The sequence below is a fragment of the Elgaria multicarinata genome, chromosome 12, assembly GCF_023053635.1.
Source record: "Elgaria multicarinata webbii isolate HBS135686 ecotype San Diego chromosome 12, rElgMul1.1.pri, whole genome shotgun sequence".
Lineage (NCBI taxonomy): Eukaryota > Metazoa > Chordata > Lepidosauria > Squamata > Anguidae > Elgaria > Elgaria multicarinata.
The window spans coordinates 37,080,162-37,093,264 of NC_086182.1; the positions used below are offsets into that span (position 1 = coordinate 37,080,162).

At 61.8% G+C, this 13,103-nt stretch overlaps 1 protein-coding gene across 8 annotated transcripts in view; it reads right to left on the bottom strand.

Moving 5' to 3' along the window:
• PHLDB1 (pleckstrin homology like domain family B member 1) overlaps nt 1-13,103 on the bottom strand; it is a 32,560-nt gene that overhangs the window by 4,231 nt on the left and 15,226 nt on the right. For 3 of the 8 annotated variants that reach the window (XM_063138917.1, XM_063138916.1, XM_063138915.1), the window contains exons 6-15: nt 11,093-11,365; nt 10,663-10,803; nt 10,203-10,340; nt 7,474-7,602; nt 6,511-6,666; nt 6,312-6,422; nt 6,034-6,123; nt 2,244-2,342; nt 271-414; nt 70-172 (exon numbers count right to left, since the gene is read on the bottom strand). In XM_063138917.1, the coding sequence (XP_062994987.1) occupies nt 70-172; nt 271-414; nt 2,244-2,342; nt 6,034-6,123; nt 6,312-6,422; nt 6,511-6,666; nt 7,474-7,602; nt 10,203-10,340; nt 10,663-10,803; nt 11,093-11,365 (1,384 nt within the window). The remainder of the gene's footprint in view (nt 1-69; nt 173-270; nt 415-2,243; nt 2,343-6,033; nt 6,124-6,311; nt 6,423-6,510; nt 6,667-7,473; nt 7,603-10,202; nt 10,341-10,662; nt 10,804-11,092; nt 11,366-13,103) is intronic. The other 5 variants (XM_063138918.1, XM_063138921.1, XM_063138922.1 and 2 more) reach the window with 3 other exon arrangements.

Genomic DNA, 13,103 nt, shown 5'->3' on the forward strand with positions numbered 1-13,103 from the left:
CCCTCCCTCCCTCCTGTGCCAGGCCGGCCCCTGCCCTGCCCTGCCCTGCCCTGCCCTGCCCTGCCCTACCCTTCTGCTGCAGGGCCAGCTGGCGCTTGGTCTCAATGTCCTGGAGGGTGCTGGCCAGGTTGCGAGGGAGGCTGCCAGTGCCGTTCTGGGGGGGCCGGGAGCCCTGTGGGAGGAAAGCAGGGTGGAAGCGGGCCTGGGGCCTCCGGCAGGCCAGCCCTCTGCCTGCAGGACAGCCCCCCACCCCCGCTGCCCCCCACATACCTTGGGCGAGGGGCTGCGGCGGCCGAGCGTGGCCAGAGCCAGCTGGGAGGAGGCGGAGGAGGAGGCGGAGGCGGAGGAGGCGCTGCTGCCCGCTTTGGGCCAAGCCAGACCGCCGGAGCCGCCGTCCATCTTGGAACGGTAGACCTGAGCAAGGGGCGGGAAAGACGCAGGGCTGAGAGCCGGGCAGGGAGCGGCGGGGGCCAGCCTCTGCTCCAGGTGGGAGGGGGCTGGAGGGCGGCGAAGTCACCTGCCCTGGAGGTGGAGCAGAGCGCTTCGGAGCAGCAGCAGCAGCAGCAGCAGCAGCAGAGAAGCCGCCACCGTAGCAGAGGGGGTCTGTGTCAGCCTCAAAGCTGCTGGGGCTCCCTGCCCACGCGACTCTTCCTGGAGACAAGTGGAAGGAGGCGGCAAAGGCAGAGCCCGCGAGAGAGAGAGAGAAGGCAAAGGCAGAGCGCGGGAGACTCGGAAGGGAGGCCCGAGGCGGCCTCCGCACAGCTGCCTGCTCTGCAGACAGCCCCTGCCCTGCGCAAGGCGGGGCCCCCGGAGACCGGGCAGGAGCCCTTCCCTGCGCCAGGGGCAGCAGAGCGAGCCAGACCCCCGTGGCGCAGAAGGAGAATCCGCAGCCGGGCCGGGAGCATCCCTGCTCCCTCTCGGCCGTAGCTATGAGGAGGCAGCCCTCTCTGGCCTTCCTCCTCCCCCCTCAGAGCCTCAGCGTGGGGCGCAGGGCAGGCGCCCTGCCCCAGAGGAAGCGAGGGCGGGGCGGGAGGGGGCTGCGGGAGGAGAACGAACCTGGGTGCAGCTGGAGGAGCAGAGCAGCGCCGGCAGCAGGGCAGCCGCTGAGTCTGCCGCCGGGGAGCGGGGCGGAGGAGCGAGCCCTACGGCCGCCCTCACCCTGCCCAGGATGGCGGCAAGCTGGTCAGTTGTCACGTACTATGCAGAGAGGAAAGGCAGAATGAGCGGCGGCAAGCACAGCTGGCGCTGAGGGGGGGGAGGCGGAGGGAGGCCTCTGCCTCTGCCCCTGCCCGTGGATGAGCTCACTGGCGGGCAGAGGGAAAGGCCTGCCTCACCCAAGCGCTCAGAGAGAGGCAGGCAGGCAGGCGGGCAGAGAGATGCGTGCGGTGCCACCCCTCCCTCCCTCCCTCCCTCTGGGACAGTCAGACTATAACCCCTCCTGTGCTGGGTCCCCCATAAGTGCCTGAAGCAGGGGGGTGGCAGGGCAACGGGGGCCCTTTGGCTATCACCCAAGGGGCCGGAAACAGGGCCCAATCCAAGGGTGGGCACGGACTCGCCCACAGCAAGGAGTCATCGCCATCGGACCCTTGCTCCAGCGGGGGGCGGGGCGGGGCAGGTACCTCATAGGCAAGTGGGGGTGGAGGTGGGGGGACAGCTGGAGAAGCGTTACCATCCGTCCCCCGGCTGCAAACCCTGAAAACATCAGACAGCCTCATGTGCTCCTAGAAGCAGCCAAGCAGAAAGAAGGAGAATTAGGCAGGTTTGGAGCACAGCTTGGGGTGGGGGGGTGAAGAGGCACCCTCAGCCACATGCGAGGGTGGCCACAGGCAAGCGTGCAACCGGGAAGGCCCTCCGCTGTGGCTTGCAAGAGGCGGCAACGGCTCAGAGCTGAGCCCAGGCCAGTGGCACCTGCACCTGCATGGAAGAGCTACGGGGGGAGGGGGACGCGCGGCCACCTGCTGCCCAGCCCCCCGGGATCCCGTGACGCCATTCCGTGGGCGCTGGCCAAAGGCTCAGTCGGGGAGGAGGCATCACCGGGCAGGAGGGGGCGAAGGCAGTAAGCATGCAAGCACTGTGTGCATGACAGGAGCGGGAGAAGAGAAAGACGATGCCAGAACGCAGACTGGGCAGAAACGCCAGCTCATAACGCAAAGCCAGCCCGATATGGGGAGGGGGCCACACAGGCATGCAAGCAAGCGGCACTTCCCCAGGCATGCGCCATGCAGTGAGCCATGCGCCATTACCTCCAGCATCACCGGGCAGGGCTGAGTGGAGGGAGCCGCTGCACAGAGGGGGCTCGCAAAGTCAGCCCCCTCCTCCAACTCGGAAAAAGCAAGCGACTCCTGTTAGGACAGGAAAAGCCATAAGGGAATAGGAGGGGGGGGGAAGCTCTGTGAGGAGCAGGAGGAGGGGGGCAGGTCTGGGTCTGCCTACGGTTGCACCACGGAAGACCAATCAGGGCTTGTGACATCCAATCCAGGAGCAAACGCTGCAAACCTGGTGGGAGGGCGCACGTGCACAGACCCCCCCTCCCCCGGCCTCCTGGTTGCAAACGGTTTGGGCACGTCCTGTGCAAGCCGGAGGCAAGGGAGCAGCTGCAGATGGGGCTCCCTTCCTGCCCCTCCCCATTTGCCCCTCAGCCCCATAAGCCCCAGGAGTGGCAACACCCTCGGATTTTCCCAGAAAGAAGAGGGGGAAACGAAAGCGAGGGGCCACCAGAGACAGAAAAGGGCTGTGGAGGAGAATGCCCAGCCCTGAACATCATGAGAAAAAGGGGGCGAGTCACATTTTTCTTGCCACAAGGAAAAAACGAAGAAGGAAGTGTCTTTGCACATGCCCCAGTGACACCCTCTACGAGGACATTTTAAGGAGAACCGCTGTAGCAATCTTGGACTGGTGGCATTTAATTCCTGAAACCATGCGACAGGTCCCTGAAATCGAAGTGCTGGAGCCAGGGCCCGACACAGAGGGCTTCAGGATGATTTCACGGGAGACCTGCTGGCTCTGGCCCAACACGCCTGGGGGAGGGGGCGGTGCCAGCTTGGAGGGGGCTGCATCCGGATCTACTGGGAAAGGACGAGCCCGGGCCTCTCAGGCCACCCCGGAGCTCTGCTTGGGAGCCCTGGAGAGCGGCTGCGGCTAGCGAGAGTCCGCAGCCCCGGGCTGGATGGGCCACTGGTCTGGGAATGGTGCGTGGTGAATGGGGAACATGGTCCTGAGGGTGCTCCGCTGCTCTGCCATCTGCTAGAAGCCTGGAGCTCTGCTAAGAGCAGGGCGTCCAGTACATTCCTGCCTACTTGCTGCTGAAGATGGGGTTGAACTGGCTGATGAAGTGAAAGTGGCGGGAGCCCCGGGGGAAAGTGACAGCATCACCTTGGAATCTGAGATAGCAACGGATGTGGAGGATGTGGAAACGGAGCACAGTTGGGCGTGGAGCCTTCAAATTGCTCAGGGAGAAGTTGGGCGGGATCAATGGCTGGGAGTTTAGAAGGAGGAGGAGGAGAAGCAGCAGCAGCAACAGCGCAAAGGAAAGGAGGGGGGAGATTCTGAAAAGCAAAATACTGGAGACCCAGATGCGAACGAGTCCCAGGAGAAGGACAAACAGGAGATGCCGCCAGAAGCCCGTCGGGCTGCACAGGGTGCTCTGTGGTGAGTAGGGCCTTTAGAACGATGAGAACAGGGATGCATCACCAAGGAGGAGCCCGGACCTGCGATGTCTGGAGTAAGGAGGAAAGGAAGGGTTCGGCCTCCTGCCTGGAAACGATGGTGAAGTGTTAACAAGTGATGGAAATCGATGCCTATCTTGCTTCAATCTTCTCCCACAAGGAGAATTGTGTTCAACATGGGGAAAGTCGGACAACTGGCAGATGGAGGATCCATCAGCCCAGGAGCCGAAAGGCCACGGTCAGAGAACAACGGGGGGCTTCCAATGAGTTCAAGCCTTGCAGGGCCAGATAGTGACCTGGACCTGGGTAGTGACGGGAGCGGGGGTGGGGTGTTGAAGGCCCTGTTTCAGGATTGCTGTTTGTAATCTTGAGAGGTTTCCTGGAAAACGGGGGGGGGGGGGGAACAGATGACTGGAGACAGGCAAATCTTGACCCCATCTTCAAAAAGGGAGTGGGTGGGTGGAGAATGACGATCCAAAGAACTACGGACCATCAAAATTCTAGAACAGCTGATTTGTTAAGCAACCAATCTGTGAGCATCTAGACAAGAATTCATTCATTACTAGGAGACAGCAAACCTGATCTCCTTTTTTTCTGGATAGTAGTACTGGTTCAAGTAGATCTTAGTAAGGCCACAGCTATAATATATCTTGATTTTGGCAAAGCTTTCGACCAACTCTCCCACGATATCCTCGTTGACAAGGTGGTAAAATGTGGGCTGGACAATATTATTGTGAGGTGGACCTCAGCTGGCTGAATTACCTTTACCTAGTTAGCACTTTTTAGTGGCTCCACTAATAGTGAGAACTGTGCAACAGAGCAAAGAAGGCCTCGGGAGCTGATGGGTTCTCCTTTCATGGGAGGCATTTAAGCAGAGGCTGCAGCTGCGGCCTACGTTCCAGATCCTGCAATGGGGTTGGATGGGTTGGATTAGATGAGCCAACAGCGAGATGTGTCAGCAAAAAAAGCAAATGCTATTTTGGGCTGCATTAATAGAAGTCTAGCTTCCAAATCGCGTGAGGCCCTGGTTAGGCCTCTTCTTGAGTACGGTGTCCAGTTCTGGGCACCTCACTTCAAGAAGGGTGCAGATAAGCTGGAGGGAGTTCAGAGGAGGGCAAAGAGGGGCCTGGAAACAAAGCCCTGTTATTATTATTATTATTATTTATTTATATAGCACCATCAACGTACATGGTCCTGTGAGGAAAGACTGAAAGAACCGGGCATGTTTAGCCTGGAGAAGAGGAGACTGAGAGGAGGCATATAGCACTCTTCAAGAACTTGAAAGGCTGACACACAGAGCAGGGCCAGGATCTCTTCGCGATCCTCCCAGAGTGCAGGACACGGAATAATGGGCTCAAGTGACAGGAAGCCCGATTCCGGCTGGACATCAGGAAAAACTTCCCGACTGCTAGAGCAGTACGACAATGGAACCCATGACCTAGGGAAGTGGTGGGCTCGCCCGCACTAGAGGCCTTCTAGAGGCAGCTGGACGGCCACCTGCCTGGGATGCTTTGAGGTGGATGCCTGCGTTGAGCCTCCGAGGCCCCCTTCCAGCTCCACTCTCCTATGGCTCCGTGGCCCTCAAGCCCCCTCCCAACTCTATGATTCGAAGACTGGCGGGACTTGACCCCTTTCTTTGTTTTGTGTCTGAGTTTGTGAAAGGCTACTAGGGTGTTATTGGGAATTTCAGATATATTTGCAATTAGGGCTGCTGCTTCATTAAAGACAGATTAGCTAACAAATCAAATGAGTTTTGATTGCTTCACAATATAACCCTATACAGGACTATTCAAAAGTCCTGCCAAGGCCAATGGCGCTTACGCCCAGGGAAGTGGGTATAGGGGGTCACCGCATAGTACTGAATCTATAGTTTTGAAGGAAAAGCTTATTTTGATTGCTCTTAGTGCAGCTCTGTGAAGAAGTTGCAGGAAACGGCATCTCAGGAAAGAAATCCCCTCCTGCTTCAGAATAAAGGCGGGAGGCCTCTTCCCCGCTGCAAACGGCCACCAACTGCAACGCCCTTAATACAGACACCTTTTTAATTGGTTAAAAGGGTTTTTAACTGATTAACGAAACTGAGCGCTGGGCTACGACAGGGGAACGCCCCCCCACAAACTGCCTGAAGCAGGACCGCCTCCACCGTGGGGCTTCTCACTCTGCCTCCCTGACCCTCAGAATCCACCCTAAGACCTTGGGATAAAGCGGGAGAAAAGTCGAACGCCACGAAGCAACCCCTCCCCCACTGCAGTTCTAGGGCTTTGGCGGGTGGGTGTGCGCACGTCTGGATGCTTGGCCCGGCTCAAAGCTTCTGGAAGCTCTGCAGAAATCCACCCAGGGAGAACATCCGCCAGCCGCAGAAGCCCGTTACCTCTCGGAGGGCCGTCGAGGCCTTGGGGAAGCCGGAGCCCCCGGTGAGCGCCCGGTACCGTCTCTCCAGCGCAAGGAGGGCCTCCTTCTCCTGTCATGGAAAGAAGAGGCAGGGACTCCTGGGTGTGTGTGGGTGTGTGTGGGCTGCATGCTCGCTCTGCCTTCCGTGGCCCGCAGCCACGGCCCGGATGACTGGCAGACCGCCCCCACCTGAGCCCTCTTCCCTGACTGCAGTGCTTGTCCAGTTCCCAGCTTGCCCACCCCAAGGTTGGTCATTACCTTCTGCAGCAGCTGCAGGGCGGCGCTCTTCTGCTTGCCCAGCCGGTCAGCCTCCTGAGCAGCCTGCAGCCGGATCTGGTCGGCCTGGCTCTCCAGGGCTGCCACGCGCTCCTGGGTGGACACGGGGAGAAGGAAGGGGGTGAGCAAGTGCCCCGGAGCCAGGCCGGCCCCAAAGGCCTCCCTGCCCCGGCCTGCCCACCTTCCTCCGCGCCATGCTGTGGTGGCTCTCGGCCTTGCTGTGCAGCAGCTGCTGGCTGAGCAGGTCCCGCTCCTCCTCCAAGCGGCTCTCCTTCTCCAGCTGCTGGAATTCCAGGTCCTCAAAGAGCTTGGTCTCCGCTTCCAGCGCCTCGGCTTCCTGCAGGGGGAGGCAGTCAGGACTCAAAGAAGGGGCGGGGCCTGCTGGCTTTGGGGGCGGGGCATGGAGTGAGGGGCGGGGCCACTGAGAGAGCCTCCTTAGCAAAGCTGCGCTTCGTACAGGCGCTGCAGGCCGCCAGTCTGAATTTCCCAGTGTCGCTGGGCAAACGGGACAAGTGTCCGAAGTCTCTGGGCTGCTTTCCGTTTCCCCAGGGTAGCTGCAGCCGAGCGGCCGGTCTGCACCAGGAGGGAACAAACACCCCCAGAGATTCCCAAGGGGGACCAGGGTTGCTCCATTTTAAGAGAAGGGACATAGTGGCCACGCGGCGAGGGAAGGATCGTGAGGGGCCGGCGAGGAGCCGCTGCTGCTGGACGGACAGGCTGACCCGGCCGCATCCCCGGAGTTCCTCCCAGGGTGGGCTGCCAGCTGGCACGGCAGCTCTGGAAGGGCCAAAGTGTGCCTGTGCTGAGCTCAATCTGGTTCCAGACTCAGCCCCCTTGCAGGGCTCCAGAGAGGAGCCGTCTCAGCCCACTTTTGCCCCCCCCCAATAGCCTGAGCTCCCTCTCAGATTACTGGAAGGCCAGGGAGCCCCCAGAGACTCCACCCTCACACAGAAGAGCCCAAAAGGGGCTGGGCTGGTGAGGGGGTGGGGTGCGGGCAGGAGGGAGGGAGGGAGGGAGGGAGGGAGGCCCTGCTGAGCCGCTAGCACACGAGCCGGCCCCTGCCCTGCTTACCATCCTGGCCCAGGTGCTGAGTGGCCTCCCTGCCCCAGCGCAGGTGGAGAGATGGGGGTGGGGAGACACTGACCCTTTGTGCCTGGTCCTGCAACTGCTCCCTCATTGACTCGGGGCAGTTATCAAGCTGGCTCCGGAGCTCGGAGTACAGCGCCCGCAGTCGCTCGAGCTCCTTCCTTTCCGCATCAACCTTTGCCCTCTCCTGAATCCGGGAGAAAACAACACACGGAAGAAGGAGAGAGAGAGAGAGAGGGAGAGAGAGAGGGAGAGAGAGAAAACACGCACTTCTCAAGAGCAGGCCATGCAAAGCGGAGGGTTAGCAAGGGACTCCAACGCTAACAGGGTTACTGGGCTTCTACCGGGCCTCCGTCTTGCATCTCAAAGCCACGATGACTGTGGATCCGCCTGCCCACGGCCCTCTCCAGCCAGGCCACTGCTGGGCCTGGCCAGGACAGCCGGGCATGTGGGCAGCTCCAGCTCTCTCCAAGAAGAGAGGCCCCACCCCCAGCCCCTCCACCACCACAGCCAGCCGGCTCCTCACACGGACAAGCCGGTGCAACATTGGGAGACGCAAAAAGAGGACCCGACCTCTCAGAGTTAGTGCGGATCCATTTCACAGGGGGGGGGGCTTCTGGGTAGTCTGGGATTCATGCGAGTGAGTTAGGCACAGCAGAGGGGTGGGGACCCTTCCAGGCGATCGGGCGCTTCATCCCCCAGGACCAAGTGGGCTGGGTGCCTGATGCAACCCCGCCGAGTGCAGCAAACCTGCAGACAGTGCCGGGCCAGGCCTGCACCAGCGGCCTCTGGAGCGTCTCAGCTGGCAGCCTTGATTTCTAACAGAGCGGGTTCCTAGCCCTTATGGCCACGAAGAGAAGCATCATGTGCAAAACACTACAGGGAACGCCTGAAGCAGATTTCCAAGGGCTGGGGGCCACGGGGCTTCTGGGCCCCTCCCCGTGATGAGCCAAAGCAGAATTAGTCATGCAAAATAGTAGATGTGGAAGGACAAATTATGCAAAATCAGACCAAAGCTGCGGATTTGCATAATTTATACATATTGCAGAATGGAGCTTTTTTGTGGTGCACAATGAGGGGCTTCTGGGGGCAAAGGGCTGCTCTGGTCATTTATCGTGATGAGGTCTGGGATTTTAGAAGACAGCTTTCAGTTGGGGGGGGTGGCGGTGAAGGTGGTTGTAGCCCCCCCGGCCAATGAAGAGGCTCGGGAGCGCTCAGGACAGTTCTCAGCAGCTCAGGGGCTTCCCAAAGCCCACCGAGAGCCAGGAACAGCCGCGTGCAGGATGCACAGCCAAGCCCACCAATCAAGCGCGCCCCGTTCCGTTTCCCTCTGGGCAGAATGACACGCCGCTTGTGCATGGCCTGCTGCTGCTCCCACCCCCTCTTTTTTAAAGCACCCACAGGACTCCCTGCATCTCTGTTTCCCATCAACCGCACAAGCACTTGCACCCATGCCCACGGACTCCAGGCTGCGTGCGTGATGCAACAAGTGCGCCAGCAACAGACTTGGCTGCCTCCCCCCTCCCCCCCGGTCCTTAAGGAAGACCCCCAAGCTGGCTTCATGCTGGGAAGGCCGACCAACCCCCTTTTCACAATGTCTGGCAGTTGCCCCCTCTAACCTCTCCGTTCTACCCCCACTAGAGGGAAGAACTGGAGCGGCAGAGCACCTCGGGGGCAGTGGGCTGGGGCTTCTGCCTGCATCCAGCACCTGGGCCCAGACCCCACGGGGCTGGAGCTGACCACAGCGGTCTTCCAGGTGCCCCAACCCTCAAGGCTCCCTAGCGCAGCCAGAGGAGCCCAGCCTCTCCCTGTGTCAGCGGCCCAGCACCCCTCCTCTCCTGGGCAGTCTCTGGGGCTCTGCCTGGCGGAAGGGAGGCTTCAACACCTGCAGGAGGCCCCTATTTTCCCTGGGGCCACGGGCAGGTCTCATCCACGCTCTGCCACGCTCAGTCTAGGTGGGCCACCCAGGAGGCTGGAGGCAGGGTGATCAGGCAGGCAAACATCAAAGTGATTGAAGGCAGGGAGACAGAGAGACAGAGAGAGAGACAGAGAGAGAGAGAGAGAGAGAGAGGTGAGAGGGGGTTAGAGGGGGTTAGTGCAGGCAGGTGATTAGTGGCCGTGCGGCGCAGGGCGTGTGCTCCCCTTGGGCTCCCTGTGTGAGCAAAGGTTTGAGAAAGGCTGGGCTGTGGCAGTCCCAAACGAGCGAGCGAGCGAGCGTTTGGGAGGCTGCACGCCATGAGCAAGGTGCACGCGGGTGGGCAGGGATCAGGGCCCAGGGTCCCAGGCACGTCTCTCTCCAGCAAGCACAGCTGCCCAGGCGAGCCAGCCGGGACGCCGCCCTCCTCACGGGCCGCCTTCTTCTTCAAGCCCCCTTCAGGGCTCCTTGGCCTTTGGGCGCTGGTGCAGCACGGGCCAGCCGGAGGAGAGAGGGGGAAGAGCGGCCTTCCCCCAGGGTTACGAGGAGAGGCGTCCCAGCGGACGGCGAAGCACCCAGAGAAATGGCCCCAACGCCACGCAGGCAGAAACCCCCAAGCGAGCGATCTCTGCTTGAAAACCCAGCAGGACGGGGGCCACGCAAGGCCACCTGCCAGGCCTGCCCCTCCCCACCCGTCTGCGGCATCCCGAGATTGGGGGTGCGTGTGTGTGCATGTGTGCGTGGGCAGCCTACTCAGCGGGGAGCAGCAGGGCCAGGCCACGTGGGACGTGGCCGCCTTGGTAAGGAAGGTGGCCGGCCGGCCGGCCTCCCTCCCTCCCCAAAAGTTCCAGGCTGGCGCTGGGGCCGTTTACCTTGTCCCGGTCGCGGCGTATGATGGCATCCAGGCCGGACAGTCGCTCCTGCAAGTGCTGAGCCGCCTTCTGCTCCTGCTGCAGCTGGATCAGCTCGGCCTCCTGCTCGCCTTGCAAGAGGGCCCGCTCCATCTCCGCCTGGGCAGGGGAGACAAGGGCTGCATGACGGGTGGGGTGGGGTGGGGTGGTCTGTCCAGGGCGCCCCTCCATGCCCCAGGGAGCAGCCACCGCTCCCCAAATCTCTCTCCGAATGAGGAGGCGCCAGTGACGGTCTCGGCCGCGGGGTCTCTCCACCCCCAGCCAGGTGGGCTCCTGCATGGAGCAGGGGGCTGGATCCGATGGCCTCCTAGGGCCCCCTCCAACTCCGCCGTTCCACGATCCCCGCTGCGCAAATGGGCCCCTCCCGGCCCTCAGCGGGCACAGAAGCCAAGGGCGAGGGCCCCGCTGCCCCCCTCCTCACCTCCCGGGCCGTCTCCTGCAGCTGCTGCTCCAGCTCCTTGGTGCGGCTCTTGAGCAGGTCGATGTGGGCCAGGGCGCGGGCCCGATCCTCCTCCAGACGGGCCGCCTCCTGACCGGCTTTGCTGCTGCGTGGCTCCTCGTGCTGCAGAGACCTCGGCGGTTCAGTGAAGGGGGCATCCTCTTCCCTACGCCCACCCACCCACGAGGTCTGCGCATCCCTGCACCTGGCCAGATGGCCTCCCTGAGGAGGTGGAGGAGGAAGGACACCCACAATCCACGTCCCCCCTCTGTGCACACGGAGATGGACCCACAGTCGGGGCCTGGGTCTGTAAGTGCTGGGGAGGGGGGCACCCAGGGACGGCAGAGCAGCCCTCCGGCATGGACGCCCCCCAGCCCCTGCCGGCGCCTGGGCCTGGCTTCCGCCCCCTCACCTCCTGGCCTGCGCTCTCCGTGCTGCTGCTCTCCTCCTTCAGGTGTTCTTCGTCTGAGCGCTCCAGGCCCTCCCGCTCCAGTGGCCCCAGGGCCCCCGCCAGCAGCTCTCTGGCCGGCCCAAGCCCAGCGGAGCCCTTGGAGGGCCTCTGCCCCCCAGACTGGGCGGTGCTCTCAGCAGCGCTGGGGAAGGTGCAGTGCTCCCGGGGGCCCTCGCCGTCGCCCCGCGTGTACTCGGCACACAGGCTCAGGATGGTCTCCAGCCGCTGGCGCTCCTGAGCAAGAGAGAGGGGGGTTCGCGTTGCTGGGGAGCATGGGCGGGAGGGTGCTGTGGCACTCACGGCCTGCTAGTGGGCTTCCTGTGGGCAGCAGGTCGGCACTGCATGAACAGAACCCCAGACCAAATGGACCCTCGGCCTGAGGCAGCAGGGCTCTCTTCCGTTCTTAAGAGGATCATCACCCCAGCACCCCAAGGCCCACAGCTCCATGAGGGCCCTGGGCAGGACCCGGTGCCACCGCTGCTGCTGCTGCCCCGGAGCCACATGTGGGCCCGCCCCACAGCTCCTCAGGGAAGGCTTCGCAGCCCCAGCCCCCCGCAATTTCTCCAAACGCAGAATTTTACCCAGTTTCTTCACAAGAGCAAAAATTACAAACTGAAAACCTGGTACTCCTTAGTTTCAACCAACTGGTTCATTAACTTGGTGCCCAGCTAGTTCAAGACAAATCCAGCCCGAGATATTTGGGTTGTGAGCAGAGAAAACTAAAAGGCAGGTGTGCAATTGCACAGGCACGTGACACAACCCACTCAGGAGGGCCTCACGCACACACGCCCCCCTGCGAGGCGCAAGCCCCCTCCAAGTCATGGCAAGGCGGCGGGGGGGGGGGAACACGGGGAAAGCCAGACCCATTGGCGCTCCTCTCCCTTGACGGGGGTCATCCTGCGACACGGACTGGCAAGTGATTCAGGACAGATGAAAGGAAGGAAGGCAGAAAAGAGCCGGGCAAGGGAGGGGGGAAAGGCAGAAAAAGAGGGAGAAGACCGGCCAGCCAGTTGGCCTCCTTCACAGAACCTGTCCGCCTGTGGGCTGGGACCAACTTGTTGACATTGATGGTATTTCAGCCACCCTGGGAGCCCTTTTGGCTAAAGAGCAGATCAAAATGCATTAAGGGAAATAAACAGAGGAGTTCTGCTGCCACGCAGCATCCATTTCTGGCTCATAGCCACAGGGAACCGAGTCAGCCCTATCTGTGGCTAAGAGCCATAAATGGATCCTTCATGCTACATGGCAGCCTACCTTTGAACACGAGACACAAAGTACACAGGACGACTCTGGGCCCGTGGGCTTCCCAAGGGCCCCTGAACAGCCAGGGGCGGCTTAGTAACTCTTCCTGGGGAGGGAGCGCCACCACTGCAGAGCCACCACTGAGAAGGTCCTTCCAGGGTCTGTCTGCACAGTGGATTGTGCAGGAAGCCGCCACCCAATGGCTGACAGATCCACCTGCCTGCTACTCTGCCGCGACTTAGCAGCACCCAGAAAACACCTGCTGAGAGGGCTGCCTGGCCTCAGGCTTCGGCCAGCGCCGAGTGCAGAAGGAATCGTTGAGGCCTGGGAGATCTGAGGAGCTGGAGCGTCCCTTGACGGCGTCACAACGAGGGAGGGGGGCAGCCCTGGACCTCTGCAGCCCATTGGAAATCCCCCCACCCCAATTTCCCTGCAGGGACATCCAGATCAGCTGTTCAGTAAAAGCAGGAGAGACATGGGAGCAGGGAGGGAGACAATGAAGCTGTGAGCCTGGGGAAGGTGCCCCCCTCCCCGGACAGCCCCAGCCCACCCTGGGGAAGCAGCGTGGCCTTTTACCTCCAGGACAAGCCCGGCATCAAAGCCCCCTCTGGCTTCTGATGGAGGGGCACGCCAGCTGGGGGAAACAGGGGCCCTTTGCCCAGCTAGCCTTGGAGGCTTCCCTGGCCAACCCGCCAGCCCACCCCAGCCCTCTGCCCTGCAGCCCCCCCCC